The sequence below is a fragment of the Taeniopygia guttata genome, chromosome 4, assembly GCF_048771995.1.
Source record: "Taeniopygia guttata chromosome 4, bTaeGut7.mat, whole genome shotgun sequence".
NCBI classification, from domain to species: Eukaryota; Metazoa; Chordata; class Aves; order Passeriformes; family Estrildidae; genus Taeniopygia; species Taeniopygia guttata.
The window spans coordinates 44140881-44155639 of record NC_133028.1 but is presented as its reverse complement, the minus strand read 5'-3'; the positions used below and the strand labels follow the sequence as shown (position 1 = coordinate 44155639).

Genomic DNA, 14759 nt, shown 5'->3' with positions numbered 1-14759 from the left:
GAAGATTAAGGTGCACAGCAAGAATCAGGTTATTTATTTTGTTGTTGGAAATAATCCATTATTAATTATTTTATTAACATGTTATAATGACTTTTGGGGTACATTGAATCCTTACCATGGAATGGCTTGGGAAGAACAGCTTTTAGAAACCAAGAAAAAGGCAAAGCAGATAATTAAAGTGAAAAAAACTGTGTATTTCTTCATTTTCCTTAGTTTGTTTTCAAACAAATTGGTGGGAGAAGGGACTCAAAATATTGTATTTGTTGTCCAGAACTAGTCTCAAATAGCTTCAGCAAATAGTTCTTCAAGAGTGAGTCCTTTGTAGAGAGGTAGCACCAGCCAGTCCAAGTTTATACTGTCTTGATTTATTTTCTTCAGGCTGAGAGTGAAGCTTTGTATTTTCCATAGAAAAGCTCAAGAGTCCAAGTGTTTGCAGAAGCTAACAGTGTATTGAAAAGTTAATTGGCTGACATACAAGCAAAGATGTGACCTAATATTCACTTACTGCTTTTTAACCAGTAGCTGAGATAGGCTGGGGATGTTGCCCTTAATCCTTTTTCTTTGTTGCTACTATAATTTATATTCTCTCAGTTTTCAGCACTTCATAAGGGTAAATTCACATTCATTTCCAAGGGACAAGAACGATTTATATTAAATGTTTGGGAAGACTGAGTTTTGTCAGATTGCATTCCTGTAAGAGGGATCACTCCTTAGTAAGAAAAGAAGGGCACATATATATATATGTATGTGTGTATGTGTGTGTGTACACATTTCTCCAAAACAGGCTTCAATTGAGAAATTTTGTAATCTCACATTTAAAGAATTCCCAGCACCTTAGCCAGGCATATTGCTGTCAATGGGAAGTTGGCCATTAAATTTAAGAAAAAGAAAACTGAGCTCAGATTCTAAGAACTATCCATAAATCTTGGTAAAGGAACTACTAAAAACTCTGGTTTAACTCATGATAATTTTGATCTGAGAGGATATAGTGAATAAAAAGCAGTTTCCAAATTTGTAGACCTTAATTTATGAGCTCTTGTCTAGATTATATGTTACAGTAAATAATTCTAAGAGTAATTACTTAGCATTTCAACAAAATTTTAATCAAAGAACTGGAACTGTTTCATATTAGAAACTGATGTAGATGAAGATTTATTTCAGCAATTTTTCTTCAAGTTCATTGCTTCAGCAGAACAATGCAAAAATTAGGTATTTTCCTGGCATTTTGGTTTATTATTCTCTTCCCAAGGTCTAATTCGTGGTTGTAGAAATGCAGGCATAAAGTTGTATAGTGGGTAATATATTATTCTCTTTTAGGCCTACTTACACTACTGGAAAGCCGTTTTGATGTAAATCAAAATCCTTTTTTAAGGTGATGGGACTTGTTTTATCTTCCCTTTGCCTTGGGATTGATCTTTGTAGGATAAACCTTTCCATTGCCCCAGGCCATGTACATCCTGAGCAGTGGAGAGCTGCTTCTACTGCAGATGCTGATTGTGTGCCTCCTAGAATAATTGATTATAAAAGAGAAAATCAGATCTCACATTTTGTATTGCAGAAAGGACCTTCAGAGAGGGGGTTTTGAGGAAGAAATCCTCAAAAATGCATACTTCAGTCATCTTTTGTCATGTTTCTCTGGGGGTTGTTAAGAGTCTGTCTTCTCTGAGAGCCACTCTGTGTGTGTTTGAACTTTGTGGTTTTTGGGGGGGTTTTGGGAAAAGGACCAGGAGACGAGCTACACCATCATCAAGTCCAAAGAGACGACGATTACGGCAGATGGCTTGAAGCCAGGCTCAGCGTACGTGTTCCAGATCCGAGCCCGGACAGCTGCCGGCTACGGGGGCTTCAGCCGGAGGTTCGAGTTCGAAACCAGCCCAGTGTGTAAGTGCTTTTAATTGCTGTCAGCCCATGTCTCTGCAGCGCTCACCTGAAACAAGGCAGGGGATCGATACCTCTGCAGAGAGCACTTCCTTCTATTGGCTTCATCCCTTGGCTTTGGAAACGCTGGGCGCATCATGACTCTGCACTTGGCATAGCTGTCCTTTACTCCCTCGTGGTGGGGTAGGAGATCTTCAGGCTTCAGAAATTCTTGGCATTCCATGCTTAGAAAAATCCTGTATTTACAGGAGCCTGGTGTAAGAGAGTCTTTCCTCTCAGGAGGGACAGAGGGGATAGGACTGCTCCTTAAAGGCTGGCTGCAGAGGATGCTGAGCTCTCTTAAATGCCTATATCTGGAAGGAAAAACCCTGAAACGGTGCCTCTCTGCAAGGGGAAGAGTTGAACCACCATAAGTGTCTTTTGTGTTTTTTGGGGAAAGTTTCTATCCAGTTAAAAGATTGTTTCTGTTGGCTGCCAAGGCCACAGCCTCAAGAAAAGGAGGTTGACTTGTAATCAGAAATGGTAAAAAATGTGCACTGCAGGTGCAGGACTTCTTCTTGGCCTGTTACATTTGTGGGTTTTCAAATTTTCTTTTTTTTTTTTTTTTTAATGAAACTAATCCAGAGCTGGATTCTGGAACAGATTCTGTGGCAGGGTGAACTCCTGAGGCACATAGAGGCTCAGCTACTCTTTCTTCTGTGTTTAGGCACAGCTGTGGAGAAATTATTTTTGTCCCAAATACAGAATTTTGCCAAGGTGTCAAGTACAATTTTGTCCACCAGAAAATACATCTTCTCTCTATTAATTTGTACAGCTGCCATTTATTAATTTTTATGCTGTGTGCATGGGAGAGGAATTTTATGGTGGAAATACTCTGATCATTCCTGTGGGAAAGGGACTGTTTTCTCTATTTTCCTTGGAAATTTAAATTCATCAATACTTTGATTACTGTTACTCCAGTTTATTTAAAATTCATCATCTTTGAGGAGAAGATGCCAAGTTGTCTTTTCAGTGCATGCTGCCTTTGAAGTCAGAATAGATTTTCAAGGAGTCATTTCACATGTGCAAATGTAGCTATGGAGCCAGTGATTAAGCAAATACAGTGAAAATTGCATCACAATGCAAACAACAATGCAGTAAGACACTCTATTTAATGTATTTCTGATTGTATTAACCATTAATTGTGCTCTATAAGTAGCAACCAAATCATGTTAACGAAAAAATTATTCTATATAGTTTTTCTCAGTTGGAAAGTTTCTAGCTTAGAGTTGTTTGAGTCATAGTGTTCTGGTCTGTTAATGAGTATCACATGAAATATATGCACATTTGATCTATTACCTATGATCCTGGTCCAAATATAATGGCACTTTCATCAAGCCTATCATGTAAGTATCTGTGTTAATCAGGACTTTTGGGGGACATCACATGGAAATATTTTTAAACACTAGAAATTCCGTGGGTCATTTAGTCATAACCACATCCCAGTCTTTTTCTGGGTATTTTGAAGGCATAGGAATAGGTACTTCTCTGATATTAAGGAGCTGCTGGTATAGTCAGAGGAATACCTACCGCATGGTCCCCAGTTTGGGAATGGGAATTGTTCATCTGTTGGACTCAAACTCTGGCTGAGGCCAGACTTAACCAGATACTTTAACACTTGATAGTATTGAAATACAATGTAAACCTCAGTATCTTGCAAAATGCAGCTCTGTTTGACATTTAAAACATGACAAAAAGCATTTTTTTCCCCAAAGCCCTATATAAAGTCAATATTAGTGTCAGGAGTGTGACCAGACTCCCACTTCTTTCCTGCACATCCTGGAGATTTTGAAAGCAAGCACAGATCAAAATCTCACTGCTACATCAGAGTACAGATCTGAACTTTTTGTTAGAGCCAAAGCAAATGAATTTTATTCAAGCACAGATGAAAACCTTTCAGTGGCTGTTTTGAGAAACAATTTCCAAGTCTTTTGGACTGAATGACAGCTTTTGTTTCCAATTTGCAAGGTTTCTATAGTTATCTTTAATACATCTGGAGGAATTATGCAACAACAGACTGAGAAATGTAGTGGAGAAAAGCTATAAGCTGTTTTGGACTTCCCTCTTTTTCCAGATTTTGGGAATTTTTACATACATCTCCTTGCTTTTGCAATTCTGCAAAGTATCATGAAGCAGCCAGGGCTTCAGTTTTCAGCTAAATTTTTTATTTGAATGGAAGGTGTTGCTGGGTGCATCACTTGTTGTTTCCTCCTTTCCAAATGCCACCAAGCTCGTCTAGCCCCAAAAACTAACCTTGCCAAGAGCTGGGTTTTGGCTGGATTGGTGAGCTAATCTAGCTGGTCTGCTGGGCAGGAGTAGGAACATATCACCAAGCTGAGAAGGGGTAATGCAGGGGTGGGTGTGACTGTCCCTCACTTTGAATGGCAGCAAGCCCCAGCTTGGCTTATGGATTCAGGCTTTTTATCTACCATAGATCATAGTGGAATTTATCTCATTTCCCCATCCCTTGAGCTGTGCAAAAAAAACCACCAATCACTGCTTAATGTTCTCCTTTAGATGTTTTTATTTTTAATTATTTTGTCAAAAAAGCAATAAAACACCATCTTAAGGAGCCCCCATAACTTCGTGAGGCTAATTAAATCTCTGGATGATGGCAGGGGTTTGGAGCAGTTAACATGAAATATTTAATGTATCAGGACTAATCCTTCTGAAATCACTTACAGTGCTGTAGCAGGTCCACCCTGCTCACAGTTAAGCACCAGAGAGCTCCCATATGAAGAGCTGCGTGAAGCCCAGTGCAGATCAATGTTTAATGCCATACCTTTCTGTCTTTCCTTTCCTTTAACAATTAATATGGGACTATATTCAGTTATTTTATAGCCTTCATAACGTTAATCCTGTGCTAAGGACCCTTTTTTTAGTTCAATCATTTAGTTAAAGGCTTCTTCAGTACGCAATCAATTGCTGCTGCTCTCTGGGGTGGATGAAGCTTCATCCTGGGCTGGCACAAGGTTAAGAGCTATAATGAGGTTTTCCCCCACAGAGCAGTGGTTCCTGTGCCAGGGAGCTGGTTTTGCAGAGAGGATGTGAGGTTTGTACCCTGGGGTGGTTATATACATGCAGCTAAATAAGCTGGCAGCAAAGAGGGCAAGGTGAGGAGACTTTGCTTTCTGCTTGGGGAGCCCCACATGCAAACCCCTGGGGGGAAGTGGGCTCCTTTCCCTGCCATGTAAGGCAAATAAACAAGATACAAGTGGTATTAGCGTTTCCATTTTACAGCCTACAGCAGCTTGTTCACCTGCTCTTACTTGTCCCGTGTCAAAACTCAGTTCTCCATCAGCTCTCCTGACCTTTCTGCTGGTGTCTTTATCACCAGCTCAGGCTCCTGCCTTTTGGCAGGAGGGCTCCTTACAAGGCACAGACTAGAAGAGTTTTGCTTCCCCAGGTTTTGGCCAATAAAAAGACCAACCACAGTATGTGTCTTAGCCAATTCCTGTTTTACAGAGGGCACTTTATGGCCATGTGATAGAGATGCAACGAGGAGTTAGTTTATAATTATTTATAGCTGCTTGAAGTGCAGGTAATTCTTTTTATCTTGTAGATTTTTCTTGTGTCTGTTAGCAATAACATTCCATAAATGTTCTCTCTGACTGCTGGGTTTTCATCCAAATGAGAGCCTGTTGGGTTTTCATCTTTTATCTCTGATTTCTAATGCAGCTAATTTAGGGAGAAAAACTCAACTTCACAAACTCAAAGGCCGCATCCTGCAATGCTTTGGTTTCTGAATTCAGCAATGAGATGCAATCTTGTTGGGTTTTTGGCTTAGAGTTGCATGTGGTTTTGTTTCCTTTCCACCCATATCCTTTCCAAACTAGAAACAGACAGCAAAAGGGAGAAAACACAAACCATAAAAGAATAAATGAACTGGTAAGACTTGAAACCTTGTTGGCAGCCTCACTAGAAAAACTCATATGAGTGCTGACTGTCATTTTAACCCTAATCTCCATTTTCTGTTTCTCATCTCAGCAGTAGCTGCATCCAGTGACCAGAGCCAGATTCCTATAATTGTTGTGTCTGTAACAGTGGGAGTCATTCTGCTGGCTGTTGTTATCGGTTTCCTTCTCAGCGGAAGGTAAGAGAAGAAGCTGTGTATTTATACTTCTTCAACTTTTGTAATAACTTTTATCTGACCAGCTGATTAGTGTGATTTAGGCAAAAGCAGCATGTGAACAAAGCTGTCAAGCAGTAGCACTGTAAAACAGCACGAGGGTGGGCTGATTGATCTGTTTGGACAAGCAAGAATGACAAAGGCACTCTCACAGATGTAGTTCACTTCCCAATGATTTTCATCTGTCTATAGGCTGGCCCTGATTATTTGATTTGATTCTCACAGGACTGTTTTCACATTCCTTTAAAAATAAGCAGAACATGTTATTACAGGTAAAATATCTTCACCTCCATATGTTTGTACTCAGAGCTTGCAATGGACTTTCCTCACAGAGAAAACATAACTTCAGGAAAACACTTGCCAAGAAAATGAGAATAAAGCCACTGAAATGGCCAAATGCCCCACATTTTGGTCAGACCTGGATTTCATTTCTCATGTGTACAGTACTAATGTGTTCCCCAAGGATTAGTAAATCATACAGAGAGCTTCCCCCACCGAGGGAGACACTCTGCCTCAAACCATCCCATTGACTTCTCATGTGCTTAAACATAGGCAAGTGATGAAAGCCTCGACTATACCATCTCTGACAACTCTAATGGAAGTTGATGGAATTTTTTGATGAACAAGAGATTGTGGTACTGGGGCAAAATCTGGTTTGTATCAGGATAAGTTTGTACTGCAATATTAAAGTTGTTTGGCAGCCAGCATGGAAGCACTTTTTTAAAATTCTACATGTATATTAGTACCTTTTTTTTAGCGGCAGTAGTCAAACAATGCAACGTCCTTCATGCATATGTGAAGTACAACAAGCAATGTGAAGTACTCTGCAAAGCAGTGTGAAGTACATGTACTGATAAGACTGAATTTGTTTTCAGTGCAAAATAAGCACTTATGCTTCTAAGGTACCCGTCAGCCCACAGTTGCTTTTATGATATAGGTCTGTCCTAAGCTTTGGTCTAGCAAGTTGGCTGTGAATTACAGGATATTGTAAACATCAGGAGATGTTATAGATGTAGAGGAACTGCATTGAATTTGTTGGTTGAGGGTCTTATTTCCCAGAGGAGGTAAGGTATCAGTCTGCAAATGCAGAGCAGTGAAATCCTGCCAGGCTGAGCAACTCTGTCCCCAGGCATAAGGCATCTGTGGAAGGACACGGACACAGTTATTTCCTGTCTTGAAAGGTAAGTGTGCTGCCAGACTCATCTCCAGTCAAGGTCAGAGACTGACAGTCTCTTCCAGCTCAGCTGCTTGAGCTCCTGTTGTCTGCTTTGAGTGACTTGTTTGGCTTAAAAATGGAAAAGTAAATGCTCCTGTCTGCATGAGAAGCATACAGCAGCAGAAGGAGGGTGGGGGGGGATGAGTCAATGGCTACAGGCAATTCACACCAGGGCCTACAGGAAAGCTGTAGTCAAAAGACATGGCTCTGAATACTCTAGACAGGATTCAAGTCTCTCCTTAAAGGCTAGAGGTTATTGAAATTTTTCTTCAGTCAGAGCAGGTGGATGTGAACCTTGGCTTCCCCCAGCCTGGATGTATTGTGTTGGTGCAAACAGGAGAAAGCATGTGTGACTGTAGGGAAGCTGTGGATGTAACCTGGCACCTCTGTGAGGAAGAGGGGGGTGAATGACAGGTAGAGGAATGTACATCCCTCTGTGGCCATGGGGAATCACAGCTGTGTGGCTGCCAGCAGCTCCTGCTTTTCCCACAGTCACTGGCAAAGGCTCAGTACCCCTCAGAGGAGGATGTACCTTTGCAAATCTCCTTTTCACTGCTACTCTCTCTAGTCTCAGCAAGTTACAAACCCTGAGCCATTTGTCAGCAGTTCTCATTAGTTACATCTTTCTGTCCTCTTGCCTAATGTGCTTTCCAGGATGTGCTTCCTCTTAGCTCTTTATTTCTTGGCATGCTTATGAAAGCCCTTGTCTCCTTTGGCTAGAGTTTTATTGCTGCCTCTGCTGCTGCCTTAATCCTTCTACCTTGTATTCACACTTCCTTCTGTGGACCCCAGGGCAGCTGCAGGTTTCTGGGACATTCTCCATGGTGCCATGCTGGATGTCTGGGAAGGGTGGGCACAGGGAGCTGAGCTCTTCATCCATTTTTGTCTTTTCTAACCTTCCCCTAACTGAAAAGACCACAGTCCTTCATTTGGAGCTGGTGGAGAAGCCTCCCACACTAAGGTTTGGTCTATTATTAGAAAATTGACTTCAAAACCACAGGACTTCTCTGCCAGTTTGATTTCCCATGAATTTTAAAGTCCATCTAGTACATTGAGTGACTTGTGAGAACAGCAAAATAAACCCCAAAAATCCAGAAAGACAACAGACAATTTGAAATTAAACAAATTGAAACAAAGAAATTGCTCTGGTTTGGAAGAAAGCAGAGATGCCAGGGAGATGTGTTACTCATGCTGCTTTGCAGCCTTGGGTATGGATTCAAGACAATTTGTGGAGTAACTCTCCTGCTGTGACAGCAGGGACAATAAACATGTTCCAAGTCTTGGGATAATCCCTTTCTGAAGCAGTTAACCTGTTTCCGGGAGATGTTTTCCTATTAAACCTCTGGAGTGGTTGTGTTGTTCCAGTGCCTGGTTCCAGGGGGGTTGCATTTTCTTTCCTAATTCTTTCCTGTATGTGTTATTAGGAAAACAGCTATTTTGAACTCCAGCTGGAATCACTACTGCTTGTCACACCAAGCAAGCTGTGCAAAGCCCAGGCTCTGTCTTCTCTGTTGATGTAAGAGAGTACAAGAAGGAGAAAAACCATCTTGCTCTGCCATACTGAGGATGTAGCCTGGCCAGCTCTTGCAAATATAGTCCTTTGTGCTGGCTTCAGGGTGCTCCCAGGTCCCTGGGAGGCTCTGGGCGCCTCAGGATATTCCTCCCTAGGATGCTGTGTGGAACCTCTTTGCACCTATCCTCCCAAGTCCCAGGCTGCAGCAAGCACAGGCAGTTCTGCAGTGTGCAGTGAATGTCGTCCTGCTCTTGGCAGCTCTGAGAGGAGTTTCCAGTCACAGGGCTGAGGAGTTTGCAGGAGTCTGCAGGCTTTGTATTTTTTACTAGGCTCCCAAAAGCAGTACCACACCTTTTCCCCTTTTCCCTTTTTTTTTTTTTTTTTTTTTTTTTGCTTTCAAGTCTCTGTAGTTTTCTTGCTTCTTTTGAATTAATGTATGTAACAGCTTGGCATTTCCCGTTGGCAGCTGGCCCTAAACCAAAGGTCAGTTGAACAGTAGTTGTGGTGGCATTTCCACATGTCAGCGTCCATCTGTGGAAATGCACTTTGCGTCTGAAGCTGGAGATTCCTGGGAATTTGAAACTAAATGTGCTTTGCCCTAAACAATTAAGCTGCATTTCAGAGCTGATTTACTTGCAGATGCTCCAGACAACTTCCTGTAAATAACATGTCCTCTGACCAAGGTCATAAATGCCAAGCCAAATAGCTGATCACTTTTTTAAGTTATCTTGCTCCTTGCATCAAGGACATATTAATAATACAACAATTGGGATTACAAATCAAAGAGATTCACTAAATCAGACTGCGGTTGTCTCAGCATAAAGAAGAGAAGTGGATTGAAAATCTATTATTAAACCAGCTACAAGTATTTAATTAAAGAACACAGAGTGGTTACTGCCTCTGGTTTTTTTTTTAGGATTATGTGTTCTCAAAAGTGTGGTGCATTTTACAGATAGAGCAAATCTATAAATGCTGCTTTCCTAGCAATGCGTGAATTAGATGTCTGTTACCATTACTGTTCCTGACTGAAGTACATATTAATCTAAAATCATTACTTTTGTTTTAAAGTCTGTGTCAGACAATCCAGTGACAAAGATCTGTGCACTCCTTCTCACAGGGAGCAGTAAAGTGCCTCGGTTTTTGTTGTGTGGCATCAGTCTTTCTCCCTACAAACTGAGGTAAAGAGACAGATTTTCAGCTGGGGAGGAGACCAACTGCTCCAGAGAAGTACCTCTCTTTTGTCCTTCAAACCCAGCCCTCTTTGCAAAACAGACAAGGTCTTAGGGTGAGTGTTAAGAGGCTACTGGTTCCTCCAGTCCCCCAAGCTTTCAAACTTGATAGCACTAAACAAAAACATGAGCTTTTGCAGAGTAAAGTGGGGAAGATATTAGGTCAATACTGTGCATGTTTGCAAAAGCTGTTCAAAACACCCAAGTCAACTGTGCATCTGCATTTATAGCCAACTATCCATTATGGATGACCTTTCCATCTCAAGTGATCTTCCAAATAACCAGAGGGAGCTTTTCATAGAACTTAGGGGAAAAAAAATTGAAGCAACAAAAAACTGTTCCTCACCCTGTGTCATGCACATGTAGAAAGTCTCCTTCTGGCAAGGAACTAGCCTCTGAAAGACAAAGCAAAGACAAATCTTGCCACCTGGGTATTGGCAATTAGAGGCCCTTACACCAGCCTATCCATCCTTGACCTTAGTTGATTTAGACTTTTAAATATCCCTGCCTGTGGTGGCAGAGGGCTACTTTCTGGACACAAATATGTGCATCTTGTTAAAAAGAGACTTTCAGAGAATAGAGAGGGTGAAAGATTGTGGTGTATATCCCAGGTCCTGAGAGAGTGTTTACAACCTTTGTGATGTGGAAAGTCAAAATGGATGAATTTTTCCACAGCCTCCCCCCATCCTATTTTCCAAGTTGTGTCAGGGCTTAAAATAGTTTGCTTTTTCAATATTTCCATAGGAAATGGGAGACAGTCTACAGATAATGGTTTTCATGGAGAATTTTTCCAGCATGAGTCACAATTTTTGTTAGTTGGGACATTTTAAAGGATTTTTATCTCTACATTCTTGCCTGCTCTTCCTTCTTCCTGCAGGACATTGTCTCCTGTGATTTATAGCCACTTTGTTATGCTGCCTACTGCCAAATATTCCCCACGATTCACCTGACAAGAGGAAGGATTTTGTTGAGGAAACTACTGCTCTGCCAAATCAAAATTCTCATCCACCAAGAGCAGGCAGGGTCCTGCTTCTGTTGGGGTCAAGGTTTTTACTACTTCCATCCTACTTTCAGCCTCTTTGCTGGTTCATTTTCCCAGAGAGGAGCAGTGCTGGTGTACAGTACTGCTCTCTGAAGGGAGAGTGCTCCAGTGCACCCTTCTGCACAGGGTTTGACCTTCCTAGGGCCTGTGTGGAAATCTGCTGCTCGTAGCACTTGTCTCTAACATCCTGTCAAGATCAGCTTGGCAAATTTGGCTGATCCAACACCTCATTCCTCTTCTCTTCTAAATACTTTTTGGCTTAGTGCAGACTTGCCGAGCTCCACAAGGCAATCTGTGTTTTGCAGTCTCGAGATGGGTTTAAGGACCCAGGCTTATCTGCCTTTGGATGACCTTGGCCCAGACAGAAGATGAGAGTTGACCAAATCTGTAACTAAGCTCCAAGTTATTCCTGGGTTCCTCTGGCAGTGGCCAAGGGAATGGGCTGGAAGGACTGTGATGAACAGATAAGCGACCGGCATAAGCTTTGTCTGAGCAGGGAAAATGGGAGCTAGTGCAGCAGTAAGTGACAAAACCTCCTTGCCTTCTTGCAGGTGATTTGTTTGATGGATTGTGCAAGTCCTGTTTCCACTTGGAGAAGGGAACTGAGCTGCCCTTCAAGCTGGAATTTGTAGCAGCTTGAGGCCTGCTGAGCCCCCCTTATGTATGTAGTCTTTGAAAGGGGGATTTTACTGTGTCTTCTCTTGACTGTGGAGTGGGTAGAGAATTATGAAGGAAGTCAGACTTTTGTCCTCCTGCACTTCTGAATATGTGGATGTTTCACATATGTGTGTTTCACCGTGCTTTGAAATCAGAAGTGTGACTTCCGGTGCTTCACCATATAGTGACACTTGGCCTCTTACCTAGAAAAAAGGTTATCTATGCTTTCTTACGTCCTAGACATGGAAAAGTATAATGCCAAAAGTCTTTCCAAGTGCAATTCCTTTCCCTGAAGACATTGCTTTCCTTCCCCATGGTGACTGCATAGCTGTCATCTCCTTGGCCTTCTGCATTCTCAGTTTTTCTCAAAGAGTGCAGAGAGATGCTTTATCATATGAGCTAGGATAGCTCAGCAGGAAGAGCAGGTGACTCCTTAAACTTTCGTATCTTTTGGGACAAAGTGGGAATATATTCCTAGCAGCTCACAGTGTGTAATGGTACTTCTCTGATGTTTAGAGGAAGCAAGTTGACTCAGGAATTGCCAGGTGTAGCGCTGGCCTCCTGACCTGGAGATGCAGGAAGCAATCATTGCCATCACTCAAAGCTGTATGAAAGATTAGAAAAATCTTCCCAGGCACCCTCAAGTATTTCAGTCTCTAATTGCAAGCCTCTGAAGAACATCCCATTAGAACAGCTTATTAAAAGCAACAAATGAGACTTCCATTTATCATGATTCCAAGACTTCAGCTTATAACTCTTAAAAGCCACATCTATATATGGCAGAGCCTCTCTGAATTCTATCTAGCTATTAAAAATGTAGTTTAATTCAAAATGCTCTCTGGGTCATCTGCAGACTTGTGGTAAATTAATTACATTAATTGCAGGCACAGTTGCTGGGGCCCATGATATATATACATTTCATTAACCAAACCCAGGGTTTGAAACAATGCCAAGAGTGTTGATAAGTGCTCCTTGCACAGGTTTATTAAAGTCTGGGCTCTGGACAGTTGGGTTTGCCAACCACATAAGCTTTGTGGGGGTCACCTTATCTAGAACAGGAGGAGTGTTGTCCCTGTGTGCCTGAGATAGCAGAGTTGGGCTGGCCAGGGAGCAGGGCAATGCCAGCAGGCCACAGAGGTCCCGGAGGTGTCACTGCGGCTGCAGCCTCCTCTGCTTTTTTTTTTTTTTTTTTTCCCACCTGCAGCCCTTTCCTTGAAGCCCAGGCTAGAAGCCGGTGTCACACCTTGTTTCAAGCAAGCTTGGCTTCTGGAGATGGTGTCGCCTCAGAGCCTGTTCTTTCCCAGCCAAGGGGATTTAACGCTGCAGGAGTTTTCTCAATAACTTTTGCTGTTACGGGGACATGTCATCTGTCATCCTGCAGCAGATCAGAGGGGCTCCTGACCAGTAGCAGGCCCCACTAGCTCTCCCCATACTTTGCTGGTTGATTCAGAGTGAGGCTGGAGGAGACTTTGCGATAAAATTGATGTATGCAGTGCTTGGTTCAGCTCTGCTATCCAATATAGGTCAGCTTGCTGGCTAAAGATCTAAAACCCTAGAGAAGTCCAGCTGTATTTCATTAAAAAGCATTTTAATCTTATCCATAGCATTTGATCTTGTCTGGAAGGCTTTTGCTTTGAGCTCCTCAGTTTCTAGACTAAGAAAACCCTGCAGGAAAGGAGATGAGAACTGGGCCCCTCCTAGAAGCCATCAGGCACCCAAATCTGATGGCCACAAGATGTGTGATGGCCTTGCTTGAGTTTAACATCAGTTTATTTGCCTCAGGATTTTTATATTTAGAAGTTTATCTGCCAGATCAAGCTATCCTTTTAACACAAGTAGTAATAAATCTTCCTTTGTCCTGGCTGTTTGGACCAATTAGTAAGTTCACTTACCTATCCAAGTGCTCTGTGGACCGGAAAGTGAATTTTATTGTCTGCTGATCCTGATTTGTTTATTTCTAAGCACTTTAGATTTCCCCTAATGCTAAACCTCAGAGTATTTTGACCACAAGTGCATAGCTGATGGGTTTGTACGAGCAAGGCTACACTGAAGTACATTTCTCTTGCACCTGAACATTTGTTTTTTACTCTGTATAAAGAGAGTGAGATCTGAAGTGCTCCAGATTCAGTGCAGGGAATTCATTTTGTCTCAGAGCAGCCCTGTTGCTGATGAGGTCATAAAGAGTTTTCTTTGTTCAAGCAAACATTGAGCTCTTTTCATTTTAAGGAAGAGATTGCTTTTCAGGTTAATTGAACAGTTGTTTGGAAAACTTTGACTTTGCATGCTGAGTGGTGTGGAGGTGTGGGAAGGTTTGGTGGCAGCAACCATTAGAAAATGCCTGGGGGAAAGGACCTCCTAGCTGAAACATAAACTAAAGTGCCACAGCCAGACTGATCTTCTGGAGATGCACCAGTTCCCTGCACTCAAATCCTGCAAAGTTAAAGGAAGAAAATGGCAAAATTTACTCAAAATATACAGTGCTTCGGTTTCCTTTGTGTACCTTTGTTTTGGATCTCTGGTGTTAACTTGGATCTACAGAGCAGGTTAGTGAAGGCTGATCTGCTTCCATATTAGTATGACTGAACAAGCTGGGACATTTTGAAAATAGAAAATAATGTTAATTATAGCTAGAGATATTGGCATTGCTGTTTAGAAAATGCTAGCAAGTTGTTTTGCTGATGCAAAAGGAGCTTAGAAGACATTCTTCACCAATTTTAATTTAAGTAAGCACATAATCCAGTGTATAATTCTGTAAATCGTTGCATGCCTGAAGTTATTTTGCATCATAATTTAAGGCAATGCAGTTGGAGAATGTTAATTTTGTCTAAATAAACTATTTTAATGTATTTAGACATTTTAAGTCATACTGTATAAAAATCTGACATGCACAGGATTTTTTTCAAGAATGACTTGTTGTGATGACTGAAGAGAAATGAAGAGAAGAGATCTTCAGCTGACTTTAATTGGAGTATACCTGCACCACTTGGCTCCTGCTTGTACTGAAGTCCTTCCTGTTGTTTCTTCTGCACTGTGTTCTTTTCCAGAATGAACTATCT

General features: G+C 41.7%; 1 protein-coding gene across 14 annotated transcripts in view; it reads left to right on the top strand.

Annotated features, from left to right (window-relative positions):
- The window catches only part of EPHA5 (EPH receptor A5), a 196057-nt gene that overhangs the window by 144541 nt on the left and 36757 nt on the right, over positions 1-14759 (top strand). For 8 of the 14 annotated variants that reach the window (XM_030271556.4, XM_030271551.4, XM_072928496.1 and 5 more), the window contains 2 exons: positions 1722-1881; positions 5905-6010. In XM_030271556.4, coding sequence (XP_030127416.1) covers positions 1722-1881; positions 5905-6010 — 266 coding nt within the window. The remainder of the gene's footprint in view (positions 1-1721; positions 1882-5904; positions 6011-14759) is intronic. The other 6 variants (XM_030271560.4, XM_030271557.4, XM_030271552.4 and 3 more) reach the window with 1 other exon arrangement.